Source organism: Sabethes cyaneus, chromosome 2 (genome assembly GCF_943734655.1).
Source record: "Sabethes cyaneus chromosome 2, idSabCyanKW18_F2, whole genome shotgun sequence".
In the NCBI taxonomy this organism is placed as follows: domain Eukaryota; kingdom Metazoa; phylum Arthropoda; class Insecta; order Diptera; family Culicidae; genus Sabethes; species Sabethes cyaneus.
The window spans coordinates 219,803,669-219,816,880 of record NC_071354.1 but is presented as its reverse complement, the minus strand read 5'-3'; the positions used below and the strand labels follow the sequence as shown (position 1 = coordinate 219,816,880).

At 41.0% G+C, this 13,212-nt stretch overlaps 1 protein-coding gene across 1 annotated transcript in view; it reads left to right on the top strand.

Moving 5' to 3' along the window:
- LOC128736670 (pikachurin) overlaps positions 1–13,212 on the top strand; it is a 145,494-nt gene that overhangs the window by 6,455 nt on the left and 125,827 nt on the right. The window contains exons 2-3 of the mRNA XM_053831159.1: positions 1,732–2,383; positions 13,072–13,184. Coding sequence (XP_053687134.1) covers positions 1,732–2,383; positions 13,072–13,184 — 765 coding nt within the window. The remainder of the gene's footprint in view (positions 1–1,731; positions 2,384–13,071; positions 13,185–13,212) is intronic.

Sequence of the window (13,212 nt, the reverse complement as noted above, 5' to 3'; positions counted from 1 at the left end):
ATGATTAGTCAGTATACAATGGGTTGATTATTTATGACTGGTTCAAATCGGGAGGGCAGATGCCATGTTGGTAATTAAATAATATCACGATTTTGAATGTCTAGCAAATAACATTACAGTTTAATTGCTCAGCATTTCAGGGGTTTTCGGAATTTTTTTCCATACAAGCTGGCAACGCCCAAAGTGATTAGTAATTAGTAAATATGTTTGCACCGCAAATTCACACGTGCATTCAAAAACGACCTTCCTCGGTTCGACTGAAAATTTCCAGATTTATTTGCTGAAGCTATTCAAATACGTCACACTGCATGTTTGACGTTTTGATTTCCGCCATAGTTTTTACAATACTAAAATTTGAAAATTAACTGTTGTTTGCATTACGGCAGAGTTCATTTCCCACAAAAATTTAAAATTCAATGGCTTTGTGTCCGGTTTAGGTCTAATAGTACTTCACATCAGCACTGTTGTCACAGTGAACAGAAGTGACACATTTTTAAATACGCTATACCAGTAAACGTAGAAGATTATGCACGGCCCGCTGCTTCCACTATATTTTATTAAAAACAAAAATGTGCACTCGAAACCAAATTAGATTTCTCTTCGCCACTTCCGGACAACTTGTTTGTGTATGCAAATTTAACACGACTTGACTCGACACAAATCCGTGAAATTTTCTTTGTTTCCGGCGAGCCAACGATCGATCTTCCTAACGGTAAATGTTTCTTTCTAACAGCATTAAAAAGTGCTTGACATTTTTGCTTTAGCAGAAATGCTATTTTCGCTTTGGCAGAAATGCTATTTTCGCAAAAACAGTCCGCACATTTTGCACATAGTATTTCTTCAGAAGAATAATTCAGAATTTTCTAAAGAGAAACAGACATTAAAATCCACACCGAAAAAAAAACTCATGTCAGCTACGCACGAACAAGATCTTTTCCCTGGTTGTTTCTTGGGGCGAAACGACGACGTCGACGACGACGACGGCGCGCTGCAGGCATGGGAAAAATTAGATTTCCTCTCGTCCCCTTGGGTGTTCGGATCGTGAGTTGCTCCTGCGCTGCGATACGAAACGAGAAACCACTTATGCCGTTGATAGCATTGCTGTTGAATTTTGCAGCACATTCATCTTGGCTGGCTGGCTGTCTTGTGCCGGGGTTTGTGCCTGTCTGCCTGCCGGAACCAGACACAATTCGTCTCACAGCTGAGACTGTCCTAGAGCTCTTAGAGCGCGCTAGAAGCGTCCTCAGAAACAAGCAAACTGTACATTGTACATAGAACTGCGGAAGAAAACTTTCACACTGGGTGGATTAATCTCCTTCCACGCCTCGAAAGCGGGAGCTAAGCTAGGCTTGTTTTGATACTTGATGAAGCCTTCGAGCGAGTTGTGAAAATACTTTCAATCCTGCCAGGCAACGAAGACGGGATTGGGGGTGAGAAAAATATTCGAGTGAGATATATAGGAAAGGAATTCGGAATATACGAGCAGGTGTCCCAGTTAGCGAGGCACAGAATATTTACGCGTCTGTGTTAATGTATTTGAGATGTTTGATGATAGGCACGGTTTCGGTGTTTAAACAAACCCACCATCGTCGCCCGTCACAGATTGAAGCAAACCATTAACTGAAACATTCTGTGGAAAAACGAACCAAAATGATGTTCCACGAGTAAATATTTACTAACCATACGCAAATTTAAACACAGATTTTTTTTCTCTCTGTTTTTATTTGATAGAACTCAACACTACCTCGACCGATGAAAACGGGTCCAACGTGGAGGAGGACGTCCTGTACCAGCGGGGAGCATCGTTCAGCGCTAAGCTCGATATGTCCGATTTGCACATATCGATGAAAACCTACAGCGACGAGGAGGACGGCGACGATGACGGTGGCAGCATGAAGCCCATCAACCTAAACGCCATCGATGGGGAGTTATCGTTGCGAAAAGCTAATCATAATTGGAAAACGGAAAGCGCGAAGCTTCCCGGGAATGTTAACAACCACCGGCAACAGCAGCAGTTGCAACAAAAGGCTTCACAGCTGCGCGGCAGCGGTAAAACTAGTCCCCAGAAGAGTGTAAAGGATAGCTCCACCACCGTTGTCGGTGGCAGTAATTCCCGGCCAATCCGTATGGAAATCACCGGCGGCAACTCATTACATATGCAGGATGTCAGCGGTCGGAACCGAAGCGAAATAAAAGCTCTCGCACTGACGGCACCGGAGGACGATTCAGATTTCACCGAGCGGAACGTGGTACCGGCGACCACAGTGGCCCCCACGGGCACCGGCGCGCGGAAGGAATCCGAAAACGTGACGAGAAACCCGATTGATGCCGGCAGCTACTACAATTCGACAGTGCACTCGAGCACTGCCAGCACGGTGGAAAGGTAAGTGTTGAAATGATGCTGAATTGCAATCCTTTAGGTGAGACAAATATTAAAGTTAAATAAACAGATAAAATGATATGTCGATTGGATAGAAATTAAATAGAAATGAATTCTCCAAGAGCAAGAAAAATTTTCCAGATTTTTATCCAAAATTTTTTTCATCGAAATTTTTAATAAGTAGGATGTAATCCCTTAAAGAATATAACTTACATCACTTACTTTATTCACTTACTTTTTCGGCAACAATCCGCTTACCAAATCTGGGCCAAATGTTGGAGTCTTCGACACGCCTTTTTGCCTTGGTCTGCCACTCTCCAATCTTCCATAACACTCGCCGTTCTAGTATCCTCGTCAACAGCGCACATCCAACGTGTACGGGGTTTGCCTCGAAGTCGGTGGCCCACCCTGTTGGGTCCTCTGTCGTATATTGTTTTCACTGGTCACTAATCCAGCACCCTTGCTACTATTCGTCAACCACTCCAGAAGCATCTCTATCTATCACCACCGCAGTTTCAACACCCGAAGGGTTACCGCGCTATCTACCAGCCACCATATACTTCGTTTTGATAGAGTTTATGATAAGCCCTATCCTCGCAGCTTCCTCCTGTTCTACAGTTCTACGGTTTACACCAATGATATTGATGTCATCCGCGTTCCCTAGGAGCATATGAGATTTCGTCATGATGGTACCGTTTCTCTGCACGTTGTCTTTCGAATAATTTCTCCAATGGAATATTGAAGAGAAAGTTCGATATCCCGTCATCTTGCTTCAAACCATCTAGCGTCACAAGGGAGTGCGATGTCTCACCCTTGATTTTGAACCACCAAGGATAGCACGTACCAGCCTAATCAATTTTGTTGGAAATCCATGTTCAAGCATAATCCGCCACAGCTCATTTCGTTTAACTGAATCGTACGTCGCCTTGAAGTCTGTAAACAAATGGCTAGTCTGCAAATAGAGTTCCCGGAATTCATTGAGAATTTGAAGCAAGGTGAAGATTTGGTTCGTCGTAGAGCGTCCGTCTTGAAAACCACACTGCAACGGCCTCAGTCTGAGACACAGGATGCGGGAGAGAATATTCTATGCAGAATTGAGAAGAGTTATGAATTCGAGTCGATGGCCCATTTTGTATGAGACCTTCCAATCAGCCCGTAGGTAGTTCCTCCTCAGGCCATGCCTTTACTATAACCTGATGGATTGCACAATACAGTCATTCGCTAATGACTTACAAAAGTTCAATACCTTCGCATTCCTGGATGGGGAATCGGACCTGACGTTGGTGGAGAACGATGTTGGACGAGGATTGGACAGAACCAGCGACACGAACTAGTCAATGCAAAGACCGTTGACAGTCTTGGACTCCCCTGCCATAGATTCCAAATAGGGGAAGCAGTGAAGTTACATCCGCATCTAACGAGCATCCCTATCAACAGCTATTGGAATGCTAAGCCTATGGTTCTCATAGGCATTGACAACTTGCACCTAGCGCTCCCACTTAAAATACAAGAAGGCAACAGCATGGCTCCAGTGACAGTAAAAAACAGACTAGGTTGGTGTGTCTACGTCTCTCGAGGAAGTGGTAATCGTGAATCGTACAGTTTTCATGTTAATAAATGTGACTGTGACGAGGAGCTCCATGGAACAATTCTTCGGTACCGAAAATGTTGGAGTTGGTCCGCCTGAGACTCTGCTTACGGTGGAGGAGCAACGAGCGCTAACGGTAATGGAAACTACCACTCGACGTGTGGCAGACAGGTTCGAGACAAGATTGATCTGCAAAGACTCACAGATAGTTATCCCATGGTCGTGTGACGTCTAGAATGTTTTGAACACCAAATGAATCGTGACTTGGAGTTGAAGGAGAGCCTTCATCGACAAATACGCGAATACGAGGGTAAAGGTTACGCGCAGAAAGCAGCGATGGCGGAACTTGAATCCGCTAACCTAAGGAGCGAATGGTATTTACCAAAAGAAGCAGCAAAAGTAGCCAGAGATGTGCGATACATACATGGCAGCGCCGGATTAAAACTGCACAACTGGCGATCGAATAGCGATCTGTCATTGAGCACGTTGGGAGAAATCTAACATAAAGCAGACAAGCAACTGAAGCTCATTGAAGCGGGGAAAACCGAAAGAGTACGCAGCCAGCATTTTCATACGTATATAAAAGAATAAAATCAGCTTTTCGTAAAGATATACATGCTAATAAATCGTATTTGATGCGCAAAATTGGCATATCCGTACTATTTTGGAGGCGAAATACGTGATTAGGAATAATTATAGGCGTTACAACTATATATGTAATTATATACGATAATATCCGATTAAGCGCGGCTCACTTCGTGATGCTATACGATTTTGTGCTGAAAATCGGATGTATGTCAGTTATTATCATCTTATATGATAAAAAATCAACTTGGGCCCACTTCATCAAGCTCTAATTACGATTTCGAATTTGTTAAGAGATATTTACGATAATTTTCGTATATTGATATACGAGTTGGTGCTAGATGGGTACTTAGCATGATGTGGTGCTCGTCCAGTGATGAACTTAGTTTCTCAACCACGATGAGTGAGGAAGTCCAAACACTAATTCGTACAGCTACGTGCCTAACAAAGAGACAGGTCCAAAATGCGTGATGAAGCTCTTTGATTCGTTAGGCTTGTTCTTGCGGATTATCATTTACGGCAAAGTTGGGGCGAACCAACCAACGGTTGAAAGCCCCATCAAATAGTAAATAAATAAATAAATAATTCACGGCAAAGCTCTAATTCATGACCTCTGGCGAGAAGGTACTGCATGGAAAGAGCAAGTGCGCTACGAAGTTTATACAAAGTGGTATTTCTTGCCACCGGAAGCACCACGCATGGGCGGGACCCGGGAACGCTTGGTTTCCGCAGTCAAAACGGTTATGGGTGATGCATATGACGAAGAGAGACGATGAGGGGCTGCAGACAATCACTGGTCATGGAGGTAGAATATATGGTAAATTCAAGGCCTCTGACGAATCTACCTCTTGAGTTGAAAGGGGAAGAAGCGCTTTCACCAAACCACTCCTTGATGCTGAACACGAACGGGTAAAAAGACCTGACGAAGAAGGAAATATGGTAGCACTAGAACAAGATACTCGGTAGAGCTTGGCACCTCATCCAACGTCAACTAGGGGTAATTTGGAAACACTGGCTAACCGAATATCTCCCTGTAACTCGTCGACAAGGAAAATGGTTTAGTGAAACACGAGAGTTAGAAGTCCGTACAATCGTACTTCCCGATGACCACAGTCGGCGAGTGATTGTGAAGATAAGACCCTGGACCCTGGACCCTGGACCCTGGACCCTGGACCCTGGACGGAAATAAGACCCTGGTGCGACCAGTGCCACGGCTGGTCTTGCTCGAGGCTTTAAGAGAGAAAAGTGAAGTTCCGGGCGATTCCGGACTCTACACCCGGGGGAGACTGTCGCAACAGAAATCAAACAATGGTAGTACATCTAAAAATGTATTAACATTGTAAGCTTTGTGCTGAAACACTTAATTTTAATAGGTGCCACTTGCCCCGGGTGCTCTGATGTGCCATCCTCATTTACAATAATATATTTAACGCCGTTTATCAAATTATACACAACCTTACACAGTTTCCGTGTGTAACTTGTTGATACACTAATTATGTTTATCTATATTGTCAGATAAACATGTAATTTAATGAAAGCCTGCCACCAAAACATCGTTTATAGAAAGGTGCGTCCAACTAACAACGCCAATTGAAAATGACGCCCAAATAAAAAGTTCTATTTTGGTGTTTAAAAAGCCAATTACTATAAAACTATAATTTTAATGTAAGCGTCGGAGTTGAATCTTTCATTTCTAGAAAGCTTCAGTTGGAGAAAATCAGGTTGAAGCGAGTTATGAGCGCCGTTCCCACTTACACCATTTTCCACTTGCCCCGGGGTACTTTATATGAATTCTTCTACTACTTCATTTCGTTCCTCATTCAGCTCCACCTCGACACCAACACCATTTGGACTCCCACGGTCCCAGCCAGCAAACATATACTTCATTTTGACGGTGTTAACGGTAAGTCCCAATCTCGCTGCTTCCCATTTAAAAGGCCTAAAGGCCTCTTTCGCTACTCTACGATTGATTCCGATGATATCGACGTCATCCAAAAAACCAACAAGCACCAAATGGCGAAGCCCTCAAAATGATGTTGAAGAAAGTGACAGTCGTCAGACAAACTAATCCTAAGGTGACTAATCCTAAGTGTGCCCTTGATGGCCAAATTAACGTTACTGAAAATTGAAGTAGAAAAATCAGAGGACCCAGGCGGCTTTCTTGAGGTATACCTGACGAAGCCAAATAAAGGGTGTCCGAGATCAAATTGAAACACGGAAAAATGCTGGAGAAAATGGCCCATTGGGTATTTTCCCCTTAACATTTGGGTTGAAGTGGTTTAGAGCATATTATATACACTCTATTTTTATCGCTGTCAGTTTTTCATAAATTGGAAAAAATGGCGTAACCCGAAAAGCAACGTCGCGAATTGATTTTGCGCAAGCACTTGGAAAATCCTCAACTATCTCATCGGGACATCGGAAAACAACTCGAAATCGTGCAGTCACCGGGAATCATGTGATTAAACGTTACTACGAAACTCTGAGCATGGAACGGAAGGAGAAATGCGGCCAGAATGGATGTTCTATTAGAGATCAGGATCACTAGCGTGCCGTGAAACCGTTTAAGCGGAATCCCAATGCTTCCGTCAGGGGTGTGGCCAAAAAGCTGAATCTGTCTAAGTCTTTTGTTCAGAGAGCCAAGGACCGGAAGTGACTGCATACGCACAAAGTGCAGAGTGCTCTAAATCGTGGCGGACGGCAAAATACGGATACGGAAAGTCACGGGCCCGGAAACTGGTATACCCAGAAGCTGACGAAGCCTCATTGTCTCATCATGGATGATAAGACTTACGTCAAGGTGGACGTCCGGCAGCTTCCGGGGCTACTGTTCTTCACCGGCCAGCACAAGTTTGATGTTCCGGAGGAAATAGGGAAGCAGAAACTTTCAAAGTTTTTTCCAAGAAATACCTGATTTGGCAAGCGATCTGTTCATGTGGCAAACGGAGTGCGCCGTTCGTGACTACCGGGACTGTAAACAGACATATCTACCTCAAGGAGTGTCGACAGAAGCGTTTGCTTTCTCTATTGAAGCAACACGAGAGCCCTACGATCTTCGTGCCACTATTCAAAGCATGTTTTGGAGTGGTATGAAGCCAACAGGGTTACTTTCGCACCCAAGGACATGAAACCCCCCAACGCACCGGAACTAAGGCCCATCGAAAAATACTTAATTATTATGAAGCAGTACTACGGAAGTATCCCAAGGAGTTCAAATCTGAGGGATACTTGAAGAAAAAGTGGGTTTCCGTACAGAAAAAGCTGCAGCCACATGTTGAATAGAAGTGGAGTTAAGTGTAAGGTGCGTGCATACGGTTATGATATTGAAGTTGAATGAAATAAATAAGCCAACAGCTTACTAATGGGTTATGTTTTATTATCTGAAAGTTTGAAAAGGATCGGTCAACTAGGACATTTTCTACAGCGTTTCTTCCACGGTGCAATTGGATGTGGGACGCCCTTTACTCTTGCACAAGCTCTAAACTCGGCGTATCTGATAGACTGACTTCGTGGTTCGTATCTTACAGACCATAGTTTACGTGTCAAGCTGGATTCCACAGTTTCACGTGCATTCAGTAATACTTTTGGTGTTCCACAAGGCAGTAACCTGGGGCCTTTGCTATTCGCCATGTACTTTAACGGCATTGCTGTTCTGCTTGGCTCCAGATGCGCACTGGTATATGCCGACGATCTAAATCTAATCTAAAGACGTTGTGAAAATATTGCTGATTGCTGCCGATTGCAAGCGCTGTTGGACACCTTTGCTGATTGGTTTAATAGAAACAAGCTCACAGTGAGCATTGTCAAATATGTGGTTATAACATTCCACCAAAATTGCCGATCTCATTTGATTACCGGATAAACGAAGCTATTCTCGGACACGTCGATCAGTTCTGATGGATAACAAGCTCTTGGTCAACCAACATTATGCTACGATCATCTCTAGAGTTTCGCAACAACTTTGATTCAACATAAAAATTTTCCGAGACTTCATAGATCCCCATTGCTTGAAGGCATTGTACTGTGTGTTGGTACTTGAGAATGCCTGTATCATCTGGAATTCTCATAACTTTTGTTAGAAAGCCAGAGTAGAACGAGTTCAACTGAGTCATCTACCTTGGCGTCTACCTAACAATCTTACCCACTACGTAGAACGATGCCAGCTTTTGGATTTTGGAGCTATTAGCGAGTCGTCGAAGGATTCAACAAGCAACTTTTGTGGCCAAGTTCCTTAACAATGAAATAGATGCGCCGGTTCTTCTGTCCCGTAGTGATTCAGTAGATCTTCACGTAGACAGTTTCGCTCTTCCAATTTACTGACAACCAGATTCCATCGGATTATGTACGGTTTTTATGAACCACTGAGTACGTGAGCATCCGCACCTTCACTCTGCACAATGGGCAAAAAAGAGCTCGTAATCCCAAGAATTAGAAGCCGCTGGTTTGGAATCATACAAGATACCTATTCTTATGTAAAAATAATGCAGGGAATCGATTGGTGATGGTTTTATCCTGCGCAGACTTCGGGAAATGGTCCATTTTGTCCTATTTTCCCCAAAAATCATGTTAAAAGCTAATTAAAAAGTATAAAAACTTATTTGGCACCCGTGAAACGAGCTCAAATAGCTTCCAAAGGTTTTCACAACATTAGAAGAATCAAATCCCATCCATTCCATACTAATGCAAGTATAGTCCATTTTGCCCAATTCACCTATAAATACATAGTAAAACCTAATTAGAGCGATTAAAACTAATTCAAAGAATAAACTCGAATAGTACCAATTTACTCGAAAGACATCAGGAGAGTTGACTGTAATCGATTTAGTACCGTGATGAATTCACAATCGGTCCGTTTTGTCTGATTCTCTCCTACACACTTAAAAAAAAGTGCCGAAGTCAGCGAAATTTTGCCGAGATTTGGACAGCCGAGCATTCGGTAAAATTTTTTATGATGCCAAACGTTAGTAAAGATCCGTAAACGTCGATTTGCAAAACTAAAATTTTCACCGAACGCTCGGCTGTCCAAATCTCGGCAAATTTTGCTGAGTTTTTTAAGTGTGTAGATCTACAAAAACACGTTCATTTGCTATTGCGTAAAAAATCGTAATTTTTCAACAATAGTGTCCTTGGAGAAGTTTATCAATAAAATACAACGCATCTTTTCACACTATCAAGGTGATCTTATATTCATCTATCAGGGAGATACAAACTTTTGTTTTTTGGAGACGTCCAAAAAAATGTTTTCTTCGGAAAAATTATAGAACACACTAAAATGAGCAACTTTGCTGAATATAGTAACTATCTGTCTTTTGCTAGTTGCGAGATATAATGATTTATTTAAAAAGTGCACTTAAAAATCAATTTGGCACAATAACTCCGCATCCAATTTATTTATTGCTTTCAACTGTTCTTCAGTTATTCAGTATGATAAAATACACATTTTTTGAAGACTGCTTTTACTTTTGAGTTAGTTTTAATCGCTTTAATTAGGTTATCTATGTATATGGGGGTGAGTTTGGCAAAATGGACTATTCTTGCATTTCGCACAGTATGGAATGGATGGAATTTGATTCTTCTGATGTTTTGACTAAATTTGGAAGTTATTTAAGTTTGTTTTACGGGCGCCAAATAAGTTTTTATACTGTTTAATTAGCTTTTATCATGATTTTTGGGGAAAATAGGGCAAAATGGATCACTTCCCGAAGTCTACGCAGGATGAAACCACCATCAATCGATTTCCTGCATTTTTGCATAGGAATAGGTATCTTGTAAGATTCCAAACCAGCGGCTTCTAATTCTTGGGATTACAAACTCGTTTTTGCCCATTGTGCGCTGGTCGAAGAATTATTCGACTTTGGAGACGTTTCTTCACGCGCCACAAAAAACAGACAAGGTCTAGGATGCTGCAAAAGGGATGCGGCCTAAGGCAAGTGCTCTTCGAAGATACACTATACAAAGTTCTCACTTTGCAAAATGGAAGTTTAACCGTGAGAGTAGTGATTACAAAAAATATAACAGCTTTCTGTTCAAGCTATATATTCTCCGCACGCAGTTATCTTTGTGTCAGAATCCAAAACGAATCTGATTTATTTGTAAATTCCAAAATGAAAGAAGCTGGACTGCCATTGGTGGCAGTCCAAGATTACCTTAATGAGAAAGTTGACAGCTCTGAATTTGAGAAGTGCGATTATTTGGCCCTATATATCAACGAATGCTCTTCTGACTAACTCGCGATCGCCCCCAACGATTGTCCTATGTTTCGAAAAAGGCAGTTTTTCCATTTTCAGACTTTTATTTATTCAAACTTTAAACATGCAGCCGATTCCTTAACTTTGACTGATTTGATTTCAGTATTTACTTAGGAGATGTGTGAGTTAAAAAATTCAATTTTATCATTTCTTAGAAGACTTCTTTTAAGGTGACTTGAAGTTTAAGGGAGACAACATCTTATAGAGTTTTTTCTGTTTTTATTTGAATTTGGTTCTGTCACAGTCAACCGTAAATCATTTTTTATTAAAGGTGGAGGAGCGTTTGGCGAGGAAGAAAGGTAGACTGGATGATACTACGAAGCTTCGATGTGGGGCCAAAAATATATTGCGTAGCTCAATCGCCAAGCTCCTACCACAATGCAATCGATAATAGTCGATCTTCTTAGTGGTAGAAGCAGAAAGAGCAATCATACAAAAATAATTACCGTCGGCGCGTGGAGTGTAAGTGTGTGAGTGCGAATGGTTAGACTGGACTGATCGAAACTAGATGTGAGATTATCTAATGTAGGGTGTCGTGTACTGATAGTTTAATTATCAAAACAGTTGGGCGCAAACCGAAAAAGTGTGGGTTAGAGTCCCACTCAGTAATTGAACTACGCAATATATGTTTGACCCCACATCGAAGTTTCGCAGTATCATCCAGTCTGCCATGCTTCCTCACCAAACGCTCCTCCATCTTTAAAAAAAATATTATCTTTGAGTTGTAAGATAGTATTACCCTACTGTATGTGTATATTTGGTTGTTGAATTCAATAACAATTGATTCATATAGGGGGTAGTCCCCCAGTACCGGACACCTAAGGATTTTGACACATATAAAATCAACACTTAGCATGACTTCAGTTTTTATCCACTGGAAGAGTAATTTAGAAGACTATTTTCAAATAAAAATAGGTTATACGTACTTACATCACTAATGGACCCCTTTAGACGCTAAATAAGGAATCGATAAAAATCATTATTAAAAAAATGTGTCTCCCAGTACCGGACAAAGAACAGAAATCATAAAATAAACCAATTCAGGGTTTATATTTCTGAAGGATACATGTCAAAATATTTAAAATCTCTTTTTCTTGCATACTTGTTGACTAGAGATGTTTGAAAAATTGCTTTGAATGAAAATCAACTGTTTTTATGCACTACCTGGAAGCTCCTCTGTTTTCTTCGAAAAATTGAACAACTGGTTTTCTAGTTTTTTTTCATATTTAAGATAACCGGTTCGGTATAAGTGATGTTTTCTTTCTTCTCAATCGTTTTTTTTGCAAAATCTTGATTTCATTCAAGAATTTGACTAAACCAAGTAAATCATTTTGCTGTCCGGTATTGGGAGACGGTTCCGTGTCCGGTACTGGGTGACGGGAATCACTGAGTTCAATTTATATTTTGTAACGAATGGAATAACTTTGTAGGAAATGAACTATGGAGTTTGGGAAATATTGAATGAAAGATATTTTATACATGAAAAACGAAATTTTATGCGACCGAATAATATTGTAATGCTGATCCGAAAATTAGTCGAAACATAACAATTCGAACTGCGGTACATAAAAACAAACAAATCTCTGTTTCCATAAATGATTCTGACATATAAAATCACACATGCTAATTTTTTGTCTTTTTTGTTGATATTATCATGTTAGCTATTAAGAAGAACTAAGAACTATGAAAATCAGAAGTATAAGATATTTTTAAAAACACAAATATTTAGGAATGTGTTCTATCCAATGCAAACAAATTCCAACATGGATTCATTCAGCAACAGAATGATGCAAAAATATTCTTAAGCGAAACAACTTTCTAATCCGATTTTATTAGCCTACAGACAGGATCTGCACAGCCTTCTTCCATTCATTTTAAATGGCAATGATTCGCTCAAATAGAAGCAACACTTCTGGTCGCTTAGTGATTTCGTTTCTAAACTACCAGCTGAAGTGCTTGATTACTTAGGGTTATAAATAAAGTTCTCCCTGTCTACACTGGTTTTTCACATAATAGTTGGAAAATAACTCGTTATTAGTTATTAATGAGTTTTTAAAGCTACTTTTCGAATATCGAGTAGCCAATTGAAATTGAGGTCAAAAGCTGTTCCTTAGTATTTGACGTTTACGTAGTTATAGTTATTTTTAGTGGTCGAAGATATGATGCCTCGTGCTTCGTCGAAGATATGATCGCATTCAATGCAATTAAATTCTTACTATCGTAGTTGAAATTCTTCATTTTTTACATCTCTTTCATTTCCTAATCTACAGGAATCCCTGTGTGCTGGATTGTGGTTTCGAAGGTATCTGTCGCAATGGTGACAGTGGACAACCGCAGCGTTGTCTGTGTCCCTTCGGCAAAAGCGGCCACCGGTGTGAGGAAGGTAAGTGATATTGTTGCGATTGGTTATT